The sequence below is a fragment of the Ascidiella aspersa genome, chromosome 3 (assembly GCF_963924565.1).
Source record: "Ascidiella aspersa chromosome 3, kaAscAspe10.2, whole genome shotgun sequence".
Taxonomy (NCBI): Eukaryota; Metazoa; Chordata; class Ascidiacea; order Phlebobranchia; family Ascidiidae; genus Ascidiella; species Ascidiella aspersa.
The window spans coordinates 13,406,985-13,422,989 of NC_139449.1; the positions used below are offsets into that span (position 1 = coordinate 13,406,985).

At 33.6% G+C, this 16,005-nt stretch overlaps 1 protein-coding gene across 1 annotated transcript; it reads left to right on the plus strand.

Annotated features, from left to right (window-relative positions):
* The first annotated feature begins 294 nt into the window (after positions 1 to 294).
* On the plus strand, positions 295 to 15,323 carry LOC146160296 (MSL complex subunit 3-like). The gene is made up of 17 exons (XM_083384570.1): positions 295 to 443; positions 638 to 706; positions 813 to 922; positions 4,021 to 4,103; positions 5,687 to 5,778; positions 5,845 to 6,054; positions 7,660 to 7,808; positions 7,956 to 8,111; positions 8,236 to 8,318; positions 9,065 to 9,134; positions 9,230 to 9,395; positions 11,516 to 11,576; positions 11,664 to 11,799; positions 12,528 to 12,630; positions 13,924 to 14,026; positions 14,132 to 14,216; positions 14,989 to 15,323. Exons 1-17 carry the CDS (start codon positions 360 to 362, stop codon positions 15,074 to 15,076), a joined length of 1,848 nt encoding a protein of 615 aa, XP_083240696.1. The 5' UTR covers positions 295 to 359; the 3' UTR covers positions 15,077 to 15,323.
* The last annotated feature ends 682 nt before the right edge of the window (positions 15,324 to 16,005 follow it).

Genomic DNA, 16,005 nt, shown 5'->3' on the forward strand with positions numbered 1-16,005 from the left:
TAAAAGGTTCAAAAAACTCGCGGGTGCACTTGCCATACTTTCCACAGTGGTTGACAGGTAAATACCCTCGAAAAGTAACTATTGGCTAATTGCCTGACTCGCTTAGGTGCGCATAGTACATTGTAAGCCAGATGAATTGCCTTTTCTAATTAAAAGTTTGCATATGTTTTAAATATATTTTAATATAAACAATCCTTAAAATGCTATGAATTTTTATGATGGTTTATCCCCCTACTGTTGAAAAACAATAATGATCTTGACTTTTTGTTATTTCCAGAAAATAAGTTTATTTTTTTGGCAACTTTAAATTTGTTGTTCTCCATTTTTATAGAAGTTTACACTTTCTGTGCTAATATACAATGAAAGCAAAGTTTGTAGTTGGAGAACGTGTTCTTTGCTTTGAACCTGATAAAACGAAAGCTAGAGTTTTGTATGATGCAAAGGTATGAATCATTAAAACATAAAAACTTTAATAATATACTGTCTGTTTTTGCACATTAATTTTCATCCAAATATCTTTAACATGTGGTGTGTACTTCAAATTATGTTTTTTTCTTCAAATGTTGTCGCCCTTAACTTAAAACCAGGAATGAGAATATACATTTACCGACTAAACTCTTTTGAACTTGTTTTAAAGATCTTAGATGCTGATGTAGTCAGAGATGGCAAGCTCAAAAAAGAACCTGAATACAAAATCCACTTTCAGGTAATTGACTTTGCAATTTATGATTAACAATATTTTTTTGGTTTAAAATGTTATACAATAAACATATACTTTAAATAATTCTAACATTTTGTATGTTAACCTGTAGGGTTGGAACAGTGCATGGGATAGATGGGCTGATGAAAGTTTTGTTTTAAAAAACACCGAAGAAAATAAGAAATTACAACGGAAGCTTGCCAGAAAAGCCATACAGCAATTGTATGAATATATTAAATATTTTTTAATAATAATTTGTGTAGAAGACTAACTTAAATTTTTTGACCTTAAAAATTAAAATTTTGACCTAAAAATATATTTTTTTGACAAAATTTTGACCTATTAAAAATACATTAATTTAAACACCATATTGTTGTTTAAAGTACTGCATTAGTGTCTTGGTGTTGTCAACCACACGTTTTTGATGTTTTACTGACTACCGATCGAACACAAATCAGTGTTTTTTGGGGTTTATACGTAATAAGACGCTGGTTATTTTAGAAAAATGTGTAAAACAGTTGAAATACAGGTAAAAATAATTGCAGAAAATTAACAAAGACTAAGCATATTATCGAAATATAAAATGGGAAAATTTCAAATTTTCCCATTTTAATTTTCAAAAGACAGCAAATACTGGCACATTCATTTGTCCAAATAAGAGATAAACAACTACAAAAAGCCAAAAAGAAATTCGAGCTGAACCTATTGCAATATACTAGGCCTGAGTGGTTAATTGTGCCGGTACGCGTATACGGTATACCGTTGATTGCTCTAATGAAGATCTAATACAGTTAAAATGTCGTTGAGTATAATTCAAAACAAAATTTTAACTGAACGACGATTTTAAAAATCTGACTATAGTTTTTTTAATTTTGTGAATAATTTATGTGCATTTTTATTTAAATTTTGAAAAATTTTGACCTAACGTGTGAATTTTGACAAAGTTTTTACTTTTATTTGACAAGTCAAAAAATAATCGCCCTAGTTATAAATTATTCAACTAAATTACTCTATCTATAAGATTAGTGTATGTGTTCATTTTGTAAATTGTCAGTTTAAAATATTGCCTCATTGGTGTGCTAGGACTATGTCAGTTACCCATACAAGGTTAACCTTATTAAAATTTGCACTTGCCAGCCGGCACTTTGATCCATAGAACTGTGTCGCACTAACCCTAAAAGCCCAAAAGGGCCTGCTTAAATTGTTCTCAAGGAATTTACTTTGAAAAAACAAGAATTGTCCCTATAACTGCAAGGCATGTGCAGCAAGCAAATCATACTCTGCTCAGCTTATTTAAATTTATAAATTAAAACCACACAATAAAAGTTTGCCACATTGACGATGAGCATGTTGCGTATAGGTTTTTATCCACTTTAATCGGTCCCTATAAACAAGTTAAAATAAAGTGATGTTTTGTTATGTCATTACTAGGGCCACTTTTATTTTGACCTGAAAAAAAATTATTTTTATCAAATTTTGACTTTATTTTGACCTAACGAAATTGCTTATTTGTAGAGGCCACAGTTCTTCCTTTAATTATACCAGGTACCCAATAATATTTTGTCGATTTTAGACCCAAACGTAATATTTTGTCAAAAAGTCAAGGTGTTTTATGGATTATAAAAAGTGTGTCATGATTTTTGGCCATAGATTTAAGTAGCTTGTGTCATTTTGTCCTTGTGGAAAGGGCACTTTGCCTCGATTTTCTATGCATGGTAAATTCTAATTAACAGAAAATTAAACAGGGAAGAAGTAATGTAACCCCCTTCACGCGGCTTCATAGAAATCACTACAGAAAAGCTTGCTTAGGTATTTTTGTATTACAGAATGTCAGTAGGCTATTCCTAAAACCCAACTGTTAATCTTTCGAAAATACCTGGTTTAAGAGAAAGTCTTTTATAAGAATTGTTTAAATACGTAACAATGAAAAAAACAATGGAAAATTTGCGATAAAAGTTACTGCTGATCCAAGTGGGCATTGTGACATATTTCCTGCTTTTATGGGTTAATATGGTTTAATTGTGCAGCAGTTCCTGATTTACAATGCTTCCATGACGATTTTTACAAAAATTGCTCTCAAGAAATACAAAAACTTTGTCAAAAGCCATAATTTGACAAATTTTGACTTTATTGAAAATTTTGACTTCATTGTAAATTTTAACTTTATCGTAGATTTTGACTTTATTTTGACCTATAAACTTCTTAAAAACATTCCCCTAGGTGCTGAAAACAACTTTATTCTTTAATTCATGAACAGACGAGGTCCCGTAAAAAATTTTGACTTTGTTGACTTTTGCGGGCCCTAGTCATTACCATAGCAAAACATCTCTTCTACCAAAAACTATTAAACAATCAGATTCTAAACCTTTTGCTAGTCGCAAGCCAAACCAACCTCAGCAAGTTTTCGCGGGCCGTACTAAATTTCCACAAAAACTTGGTAAAAAAGGTGTGGTTTTTAAGCACTCTGAATCTAGGTCCGACCTAAATGTTTAATGCAATTGAATACAAATGTCTATTTGATACCAAAAAAAGAGCAACACGCGAAGCGCGAAGAAGCTTTTTTCAGTTTAAATTGGCAAACTTTTCAATTTGCAAAAAGACGTGACAAAATAAAATATGAACACATTTCTGATACCTTTTTGTGTACGTTTGTCATAAAAGACGAACTACATCAGAGAAAAGATAATATATATTAAGTTGTAGAAACATTTATTTTAGAGAGTTCCATGCTCGGAATAGTTTCAACTTAGATAGTTTTCAAGCACACAGCCCTTTGGTCTTAGAAGACGCCCTCAAAGGGAAAATGTATAGTTTAAAGTGAAACGAGACTCGCGCGAAGCGAGAAAATTTTTGCATTTTCTTATGGTTCAAAAAGGTAAATGAGGCATATGGCCTTGTGTGTAGTTTGAAAAAGAGGTGGCGGGCCAGATGATTAATCACTGACGGGCCGTATCCGGCCCGTGGGCCGTAGGTTGCCTACCCCTGGTCTACAGCATTATTGAATGCATAGGAGTTTATACCATGTAGAATATAGATTCTTGTTGTAGTTGTGCGAGAGGTAACACTAATTTACGGAATGATGAATGGTCAAAAAGCTCACAGTATTATTATTAAATAATAACACTTGACCCACCTTCACCCAAACGCTAACCCCCACCCTAACCCAAATATTGTGCGTTGGTTTAATAATTGTTTTAACGGGGTAACAATTATATTAGTGAGCGTTCCAACCATTCATCATTCCGTAAATTAGTATTACCCTGTGCAAGAGTGTATTGTAAGAGATGTAATGAAGAAATTGTGAACAATTTTTTTTCTAGAAAAGTCCATGGGCGCAAAAAGGTCCATCTTCCTGGGGTTGCCAGTGTTTTAAAAAAGTCTAATTCCCAAGATGATTCATCAGGTTTGTATTGATTTTTCTGTTGTCCAAATATTCTAAAACCTTGTCCAAATCGTTTATTTTTATAATGAAAAGTTTTCACTTTTTCTTTATTTGAGATGCACATAAAACTAAACAAATATAACATACTATATTCCTATTTGTTTTGTTTGGTATTAATCTAGACCTGCTCTTTGTTTATTGCTTTTTTTGAGTTGGTGCGTTTTTTTTTTCTGCTTTTTTTCATTTCAGCAATGACACTGTCGCACAATTTTTTTTATGTTTATTCTTACATCACACTTTTATGCTTAAAATGTTAGAGTGACCTTGGTGGTCAAGGATGAGGCTTTGTACACCTAATAACTAGTTGTGACCAACATTAACTACCTAAATTCAAACTTGTTGCTTCTTTATGTATTTTGCCATGAGAAAACATTTTAGCCCTTTCTCTGTAGGCTAAGCGTCATGAGAAATTAGTCCTTTAAAAATATAAAAGTTATGCAAAGTTGATCTAAATAAATGCATTTTTGCTTAAAATGTCTTTACAATTTGGACAAAGTTCCATGTTTTTACAAAAGTTGCTACCAACAGACAGACATAAGCAAAACATTTAAATTAAAACACAACTTGCAACATACGAGGGTTGCATGACTTTAGAACTACTTTTTTTGGCCCGCCCAAAAAGATTTTGCAGAACCCTGCACTTAACTTCTTCAAATTATGTTGTTGACAGATAAACAAAACATGCATTCTTTATAGTTAAATTTCAAATATATGGCACCATTTAAAGGCCATCATCCTTTACAAAGGCAAATTCATCCTTTACAAAGACAAATTTACATTGTGGCCCAGTTTGTTTTAGATACAAATAAAACATTTGAAATAATGCTCGACAAAAGTTACACGAGCGAACAAGCATAAATTATACACAATTCCAGAGAACTCTGGCTAAACATGTGAACCAAAATAATTGCCCACCTTTCAAATGACTATTTTACTTTGAACGGGTTATAAGAAATCTAGTTTGGTGCAGCGGCTGTCATAATTAAGAATAATTAATTTCTACTCCTTATATCTGCAAACCACATTGCCTAAGTTAAGTAATAAAATGTTTACTTTTTGGAAAAAAAACAGCCCTTTTATAATTCACTGAAAGAATGTTGCAAGGAAAATTGTGAAAATGCGACATTCACTGCGCTAAATCAAAGAAAATCAATATAATGATTAAGACCTAAAAACAGCACTTATATAGAGGATGCACTCAGTCACGTATATTAGTGTTCATTGTAAAGAGAACAAAATATATAAATCATACTACCTAAATCAGCAGAAATATGGTGAGTTATGGCGATCCCACAACAATTTTAGGCAACCCTAGACCCACAGGTTGGGGACCACTGCATTAGGAGCACTGGCAATTTGTTGAGAATTTTGTTTTAAATCTAACTTAAATAAAAAAAGTTTCTCCGTGTCAGCATAATAAGTGTTTCAGATGTAGATGCACAATATTAAAATTTGTCTTAATAGGCAGCAGCTAATGGAAACTTTTGTAATCTTTGTATGTACACCCTCCGTAACTATATTTTTTATATACCCTATTTTTTAAGACTCTGACTGCAGCATCGACAGTGAACGACTTAAACTACTGATTCCAGATGAACTTGCCGAATCTGATAGCAGCTGTAATTCTCCTATTATTGTAAGATGCCGTTAATGAATATAATCATATATTAGTAATCTTAGTTCAATCTTTTATTGTTTGAAGAAACGACGACGTAAAACCTCAACACCTGCATGTCAAAAAGGTGATGATGCCCCCTCTTGTAGTAATGATAGTTCTGTTCATGATGGGATTACAGATTTGACTACCATTATTTCCACACCATTACCAAGAAAGGTGGCCCAGGTAGAAATACCTCCTTCTCTTTTGAAAAGGCTTGAAGAGGATTCAATTTTAGTCACCAAGCGAAATATGGTAAATGTGTATTTAAAGTTAATTTAAAAACTTATACTAGTAACATTGTAAAAATAAATTAAAACCTAATTAGGTGATTACATTGTAGCCTACAGCAGGTATCGTATGGTGAACATGACACAAAATGACCCATCACACATTTTCAGGGACCCACTTGGCTGTTCAAAAATAAAGAAATCGGATTTTATATTTAATTAAAATTTGCATTAGAAAATTTGCTTTAGATGTCTACCAATCAGCACTTGCCCTGATCAAATTACACTTCCCAACATATTTGTCACAACTTTTGAATTTTCGTCCTACCAAATTGCTTTTTACCAATTATTTAACCTGTCTTTTCTATTTTGATGCAATAAAGATTTAGATTTTGACATATACATTTTTCTTGTATGGATGGTTTCATTTTTTTACTGGACTATATTGAATGCGTAGACTTTTTATTACAAGCGAGTTATGCAACAATTAGCCTTCAGTCCAGTATTTGCCATAATTTCTCCCAAATTTGTACCATTTTAGCTAATAACAACCCATTTTTCCTTTGGGCACTTGCCAGTCATGTAAGTCTATACCAATCAGCTGGGATCTACATTACAAAAGAATGAAATGTTTCAACAAAAATTTGTAACTCAACAAATACCTAGCATGGTCCAGGTTAAGTTGAGCATTTACCAGTTTAATTATAACTGGTAAAGGCCCACTGGGATAGTTGTGGTCATGTACCTTAATTAACGTTGCAATAAGCGAGATAAACAGCAAATCTATCTGACCTTTGTGTGGTGAAGCACAATGAAAGAATTCATCTTCTATTTATCACTACCGCATATTAGGTTGTACCATGTCTGTGTAAGCTTGCCAGTCTCATATTACGCCTAATGATTTAAAAAAATAGTGTGGCAAATATCATGTAGCCAAAAAGTGATGTTACATATAATGTAATATTGTCGCTGGTGGCTTAATAGTGCGAAAAATGTGTTCAAAGTGAAAGAGATAAAACAAAAAACTGTATACTAATGAATAGTATCAAAGTTCTTTTAATATGTCTATATAAATGCTTTTTTCCGATATATTAATGCAGGTGGACAATAAGTGTTAAAACTATAACCACTTAAATGTACAGGAATTGAAATTGTTTGAATTTCTCAAGAGAAAAACACTGATACATAAATAACCAGCACTTTTTCATTTAAAAAGTGATTAGTTATTTAAAAGTGAATTAGTCAGAATTGGAATATATTTCATTTTTATACACATTATTGAAAACATCAACACATAAGTTGTCAAAGCATCTTACAAGGGTCGCAGCTCTGTACTATAACAACAGTTGTAATGCCACTAATCACCTATTATTATTATTGAAAACAAAATTGTTAGTTAGTTTTATAAACAACAATGTATAAATAATAATATATGTTTTAAACAACATTAAATATAGCCATGGACCCATGGTTACGGCATGCAATGGGTTGTTGTTCTCTAGGTGCACTGATGGCTTTTTATCTGCATTTAGAAAATCTCTTATTTAATTATTATCTAATAAAGGACAAATTGAACTAAAACACCCACAGCCCTTTACTACTTCAATTAACCCGATTTATTTTTCTACAGCATGTACAATTACCTGCAAAATTAAATATTGTTCAAATTCTTGAAAACTATGTGAAGTATTTTGCTTTAAATGTGGCTCAACTTCCCTCGTCAGATAAACATTTAAAGACAACCCAAGCTTCAACCGATATTCCACCACCTGAGAAAAAGTAAGTGGCATATACCTTATATTTTTTTAAATTTATTTGCAAAGTTTGCCTTGAAAATTTTTTTAGAAGTCAAACCTTAAAGAAATATTTCAGTTTATATGTACAAATTACCCTAATCTTTCTACATTATAAACTTCATCATTTCAGTATCCAGTTGTGTAAGGAAACTTGTGAGGAACTTCGAATTCTGTTTGACTTTATCCTGCCTATTGTCCTATTGTACAATTGTGAGCAAACCCAATGTAAAAATGTCATGATCAACTCCCACATCAAATCTAATGAGGAAGTGTTAGACACTAACTGGTAAAAAATGATTAATAATTTTACTTTTAAACAATTATTGATGGCTATGAGTAATTTTAGACTAATCTTTGAAGTTAGCAATCTTTACTAAAATTAATAGTAGAAACGTTCTCTTTTAATGTAGCACTACAAAGACTCCCACCAAAGATACCGTGGAAGTTAAAAGTGTTCGGCATACTCCTGTGAAAAAAAAGCTTTTTGAAAGTGGTAAGAATATACTTTATTTTTTAACAAACCAAAACCATTATATTTTTGTTTCTTGTTTCTTGTAACTTCTGTACAGTATTAGTAACTTACCCTTGAGTATGTAATGTGTAATAGTGATGGTTTACAAACTTTTCAGTTGGTGTGTAAAAACTCTTGTGTCACATTTTAAGAGACTTCATTTACACCCTATAACTTGTAATACAAATTTAAAATATGCATGATTTTTGCATTCTATTTAACTAATAATAATCCACTTTTTTATTTTTCATTAAAAAAAAATCAACCAGTATATTTTCCAATATTTTACCATAAAAATATAATATAGTGTTTCCTTATATTAAAATGATTTTCACATTTTCTCACTTAAAAATTTCTTTTTTGCTTTTATTTTCGATTTCATTTGAGTCTCAAATTTCTTTCTGTCAGCATCACAGTTATTATGCAACTAAAAGTGGTTCAACTAAATAAGAATATAATTGAATGCTAAAGTTTGCAATGTATTTATAAATCAATAATAATTATTATAGTTGGTCTCTCAGGTACATATGAAATAGTTCTTTGTGTCAGGTGTTCGTTAAAAACACTAAAAATTTCAAAAAAAAAATTAGATTGAAATCCTTTTATAACACATTTCCCATAGCATTTGTTTGGTGGCAAACTGTTCAAGAACCAGTGATTGACAGTTATCAGTTTTTTTGTGTATTGTGTAGAAAATAAAACACATTTAATATTATATGCCACAACAGATAGCTGTACAGCAACCCCTACGTCACCTGAGAGTACTGGAAGAGCACCAACAAAACCTGTCAAATCAAGGTACTTACGGAAGATATTTATACATTTTTTAAAATATTGTTTGACAATTACTTACTTTGTTAATATATTAATGTGCATGATTTGTGGTATTGCAGGAAAAAAACTGCTGAGGAGCAAATTATAGAGGAAACCCATACATATCTCATTCCTGGCCAGCCTAAACTGGATAGAACTGGATTAGGCAATGACACACAGGGTCGACGTAGATCAAGCAGACTCTCACACCACCTCTATTCGCCAGAACGAAGTTTTGATGAAATGGTACAAATTGTTTAGATTGACTTACTTTAAATACCACATTAAACATTTTTTCCTCTGGTGTGTCTTTTGTCTTATACTGCTTCATAGATAAATTTTACTCATTCACCTTTGCCCTTGTCAAAGCAATATGGAAACAATACACATTTGGGTAGTTTTTATGTCTTAACATAAAAGACTATATTATAAAGAAAACTTGAAAAAAATCACTTTTATTGATCTTTTCCCATCTTTTTTGTGTGGCCATGCAAATATATATGGCCAATGGCCTTCATACTTTTTTGCCAAATTATATGCTTTGAAAAAAACTCTTCTGTTTCAAACCCTAAGGAAACTTTGCTATTACCATTACGTCATATTTGTATACCAAATTTAAGACCAAATAAAGTCATGTTTTCTCGCCTTGGCAATTTTTTGAGAAACATCTACCTTGTTGTAATTCAACTTAATTTTAGTTGCACATTTCATGCATGATTCAATTGCACACAAAAAAGTAGGTGCACTACTGCTACCAAAAAGTTTGAAACACTATTTAAAAGTTGGGTACATGCATGAAACGACCAATCTGCCACGAGGCTTGTTAAAACAAAACATGTTTCACCTGTGCATATCTACTCACAAGAGTTTAACAATTAGCTTACAAGTTTCTTTTTTTGACAAGTGCCACTTTCCAGGACGTTTTAGGACCGCCAAAATATTGAGAATGGACTGTTTTTAGATAAACAATGCTAAATGTCTACCTAATTCTCTTGTCAATCAAAATTATTTTATATTGAGAATGGTTTGGTATTTGAAACATGAATTACCTTGCTGTTTTGTGGGTTTTTTTAACACCAATACCTATTACCTTCAGTAGAAAGAGAGTGGCCCAAATAATAGATAAAAGATTCATTCTTTTATGAGCAAACGTTTCGGCAATTTCTTTTGGGCCACTCTCTTTCTACTGAAGATAATCAACAGATCCGTGTTTAGTGTTCCTAAATACCTATTACCAAATTCAAAATGCGTTTAAAGTTGTTTGGTTTTGCTAGACAAACAACTTTCTGTTATTTAATCAAAAAAATCCTGAAGATTTTATTTAGTTAAAAAATTAGATCTTTTTAGGCATTTTTCAATGCATCAATATTCAATGCTTGTATTTATCCAAATTTAATCTTTTTTTTAAATTGTTTGTTTTATGCTTAAAATACTATATATTTTGTTACTTTTTTTATAAGTCAATGAAATTACTTGGGGATAGTAGAAGATAAATTATTCAATATATGCTGCTGAAGACGAACCTAAAATTTTCTGTAATCTTGTCATAGCAATAGCAATTTTTTGTAATGACGAATTTTAGCTATTTTCAGTCCCCCCTTTTTTGTGTTCTATTATCGTTTTTTGTTCGGTTTGTTAGGGTTTAACTCACTGCTTGAAGCAGGTATGTTCTTTATGTAATTTGGTCACGCGTCTCAAACAAGTGCGAAACCAAACGCGAAATGCCGTGTTTTGTTTGTACAAGGGTCGACCGTAAACGCGGGATATTTTTTTTTTCTTTATCCGTTATTCGTTCAGGTTGACTGATTAGCAAGTGTGCATTTTACAATCGACAACGCCAAGTCCAGCCTTCCTTTTTTCTCGCTAAAAACGTGGAGTTGGGCTCAGATAAAGTTTCTTGCTGTTCGCTGTCTGCACTAATATCTGATGTTGAGTAACAACTGCCCTTTTTCCCATGATCCTACGAAAATTAATCACATATTTACGGTCTTGTTTTCGTTTTTCACGTGAAGTTAACGATTGCACTATTTGCACACTAATCGGTTTCCCAGCTGGCGCTTGGCAGGAGTGTTGACGACACACGTGTTCGCTTTGCGTCTAAAGGTTCGCTTTGGCTGGACGTTAATTGACTGTTTATTTTTTTCTCATTACAATCACTATTTTACGATGTCATAGCCGTAACTACTTTATGACGTCAATATTTAATAACGTCATAAGAAAATGGGGAAATTCCCTAAATTGAAAATTCGGGACCCCCCTTGTTTTGATTTGTGGATACGTCCCTGAACTTGTGTTTTGTAAACTGCGTGTCTAGTAGAACACATTACCTGATTTAGAAATTTGTTTTAAACTGTTTTGTTGTGCAGCAAATTTCTCCACCGATATCACCAGAGGGAATTCAAGGAAGTTCAGAAGATCCGAAAAAAGGTAATTGGATAGGTTTCTGCGTATTAGACCAGACCAATTAGCAAGCGCTGCCAAGGGAGTTTAATCAACGCACCTTTGGTTTTACAGAACGCGTTGAAAATTTCTACGTTAATGTTGAAACGATCGTTTTTCTTCGAGCTCCACAAAACCACCAACATGGCATGCCGAACCAGGAACGAAATGTCAACTCTCCTCTACCCTTGCTGTGCAACCAACATGATAGGCAAGTATTTTCTTATCTTTACAGGGCTGGGTGCTGCACTAAACATCTATAAAAGTTACCACGAAATCTGGATTTATACAGTATAATTTAAAGGTTGTTACATAATATATTGTCACCACTCTGCATGGGTGTGTATAACTGTATATATATAATTTATATTTGTCAAAATTTATCCGCCAGTTTGTCAGTCTAAAGAAGGACGTTGTCAGGCGCGATAAATTAGCTCTCATGGTGGTATTAAACGTAATAAGTCTGGTGTAGCGCCCTGTAGCCGAGTATTTCGTCGATCCATTTTATATACACGACGCAAATCTTGTTTGGTTACATTTTAAGTTGCCACACTCATTTTTTTTAATGATCATGGTTGGCTATCAGCAATTTTGTACCATACCAAGTTTAAGGTGACAACATAGTCTTAAATCCATTTTACCTGGACAACGCCGGGTATTTTGCCAAGTTCAACCTAAAACAACCTTAACACTTGAGCCGTTGGTATGCATAAACTGTTTTCCACGCTGTCGCTCTCAGTGGCTCAATGCCTGTGACAGGTTCTCAGAGATAAGTACAAAAATATACAATTTGCACAAAACACCTTTTGCTGAGTGAAGTTTATTAGTGACATTTTTTCCAACACTACCAGCACTTGTTCCTAAGGAGTTTGTAAGAATATATAGTTTTTATTAAAACTTTTTATTTTTGTTTATTTAACTGCATTGTACCGTCTTTAGGTACAGTTGCACATCTGACCTGATAAGTAGCACTGAAATGTGCCAAGAAGCGTTTGTTGGAAGTGCGAGGAATGACGTAAAGCGTGCGGTACAGTTGTCACAGGTAAACCAGGTTGATAACTTTGCCTAATAGCTACACTATAGACGTGCTTGTCCGACGTGTCTCCAATTTTTTACCCTTTAATTAAAAAATAAACTATTTTATGACAGTTCTCAAATGGCCAGTGTGGTGTGCAGCGAAATTGTTTTATTTATATGGGCCGAAAATTTATTATTTGGGCCGAAAATTTATTTTCGGGACATATCTTGTTTTTGCCCGAAAATGTTTCAGACCGATATTTGTCCGGAGCTTTATAGAAAAAGTATACATCGTAGAACTTTCAAATTTTCAGACATGGCGTAGAGTGGTATGAAGGTGCAATGTCGAGGTTTATGAGGCTGCACCCCTAGGTTCCTTTGACTGGGGGGCAAAAACCTGAAATATTGCGTTTTAGCTTTCTGTAGCTAACGACTGCCATCTAGCAGCAGAAAAACTTTCATACAGAATTTGTTCATATTCGCTTGCTTTGTCCAGCTCGTGAAGTGACGAAGCGACTAGACGCCTGCTGCGCTTTATTGTCCCACTCGTGCAACGTTCATTGTGCGAAGGGGCTGTCTTAGTAACAGTGGGCGCGTGCGACGAGGTTTCTCTTAGCAAAATAACTTCTTGCTCTTACTGAACAGCATATTTTACTGTCTCAAATTTAAATGCGAAACCTTAGGGCAGTGTACACTTCTCCGTTTGCACCTGTTTCATATCTTACTTCAATCAAACATATCAACACCAGGCCTGCACGACTTGAAACTGTACAAGGGCGAAGCGAGCAAAATACTCAAGTTTATTGCATTTTCAGATTTAAAGTCTGTTTAAACGGTGATTGCTCGGACAAAGACATGGTAGAAATTTCCCGAGTAAAAGTTGGCAAAGTATAGGAAACCATAGGCGTTAAATCATTTTAAGAGAATGATAATGTTTTCTTTTTGAACATGTTAGCTGGCCAGAATGTAATAACATGGCCGTACGCATTATCTAGGTAAATTCTATTTATCTAATATATGTTTCGATCGTTCCCAAAATATTACGCAATATATGAACCCCTTTCGCACCAAAGCTATAAGTTAAGTGGGGAAATTTTCGGCCCATATCTGTTTTTGCTTGCAGAAACAAGTTAAGGAAAAAAAAATATTAAATATACAATACAAAATATAACATAGTAAAAATTAAAACTTAAGTAATAAAAAATATTAAAAAAAAAAATTAAAAAAAAAATAAACACTAAGCCCTGAAAATATACCCCCCCGACAAAAAAAAATACAACAACCGCACCCCCGTCTAGTTGTAGTTTGTTTTTCTAAGGTTTGGAAGTGGAAGCTTGTACCCTGCGACTACCGGCCACCTGACAGCGCGTATGTTCCATGTTCATTTGTTTACGGAATTCATCATTTCCTGAGGTTGTTTGGTAAGTACTTTTACGATGTTGTACATACAGTACAAAATTATTAGCTCCATATTTCCTTAAAAATATATATAGTCTACAATGTTAATCTAACGTATGTTTTTACAGTGAAATTGCCGAGCGTGTTGTCGCGAATGAGCATTCCAGATAATAAGATGAAAGTGATAATTCGACATATCCATCAAATGCTCAAGTTCGTATTTGGTTGTTGATTTAAAAAACAAAACTTGCGAATGATATTTGTGAACGATTTGATTGGTAGTTTAATGTATGCGGAAGTGTTTTTCCAAAAATATGACGTTTGTAAGCCTTGTTGGTGGACTCCCTATTAAATAAGATAACTAATGGAACAATAAACTTTTAGTTTTTTGCGACTTTAAACGAAATAAATTAAAAAACGATCGCGCTTTTCCAAAGTTTTTTAACGCCATGATACCAAAATGCAGTTTCTTTAAAATAATTCTATAAAATCAGTTCATTTTTTGCGCCAATCGAAAAAGTTTTTGTAATATGGCAATTGAACCGACGCGGATCACTTGTAACTATACGTTAACGCACTGTAAGCTTTATTTGCCAACATGTTTTACGTGGATTCTCTACAGCTAACATTTTTGACAAATTTACTTAAAAAAAATGTACGCATCTCGAAAAACACAATCAATGTGCGCATCTCGAGTTGTCTACTGTTAAATTGGAGTCCACAAATTAAAAAGCTATATTATAAATTGGAAAAAAACACTTTAAACACTTTATTACATCCAGTACACGGTTTCGCTGACGTTAACAAGCTTGCTGGACTCACTAAAATATTGCCATTTTGAATACGTTTGAGTTCGAATTCTGGTGTTCCAGCCAATGTGACGTTCATCCTTCGTAGGCAAACCTCGTAGCATATATATTAGCATTCGTCGAGTTTGAATTTGCCCAATAAGATAAATGACAGTTGTGTTATCGTTTTGATTCAGGTTCATTGCCGAGTACGAAAGAGAAATTTTTGCTTTCGGAGGATATACTGAGAATGCTCTTACCACGCCGCGAAGGAAATATAGTTGATGAGCCGTTCCAAAATTAAATGCATGCAACTTGCTCTCGTGCCCTTTCTCCTTGTTTATATTTACATTTGTTTGCACTCCAACATAGCCCTGGCCGTTTTTTTAGTCTCGTGCAGAAAATCATGGTTTGTAAAATAATCTGAGTTCTGTAGTTTCAGCATCGTGTATTATATGTTTTTTCTCGCAAAATTTGTGTGCCACAGTTGAACCTAAACACGCTTTCTAATAAAAATAAACTCTGCAATTTATGCCTGGCCTCTTTTTTGTGGCGATGACGTTGATAGATTTACTGCTGTGTACCTAACCACATTAAAGCAGCTGGAGCGCAGACATGGTGTATGGAGCAAACAGATTTTGTAGCTACCCAGTTTTGGGCGCAACCTACAGGGAGTGGTTTGAGTAGCGCAGCTCAAGCATGTGGAAGTGATGAGTCTGTCTAGTCTGAATTCGAATACTTTTTAGGCAAATATACTAGAGTTGCTGTACTTTTAGCAATGCATTCGTGTTTAAGGCAACATGGATTCGCCTTAGTTGCTTGTTGGAAGCCACAAAATCAATTTAAAAGCCACTTTGCTGTTAGAAAATAAGAATCGATCGTATCGATTTCCGCCATGAAGATTCTATCCATTCTGTTGGGTTGCCTGCTCGTTAATCAACGGTTTCTTAAAACCATGGGACTTCGATCGTTCTGGTAATTGCAATATGCTGTTTTGCAAAATTACGGCGAAATGTAAGCGTTGGGTTCTAGAGGTTGTTTTCACTTCCATGTAGTGTAAAGGGCAGGCACGCACATTTTAATGACCGACTAACGTGCACCAAACAGCATAGTTTGTTTGTGAGGCAATTACCGAAATGCGATACAATGATAAATGAGCTAGGATTTTGCTGTCAGAATTTCCAAATGGCAGAAAATGTTGTGTTTGTTTTACT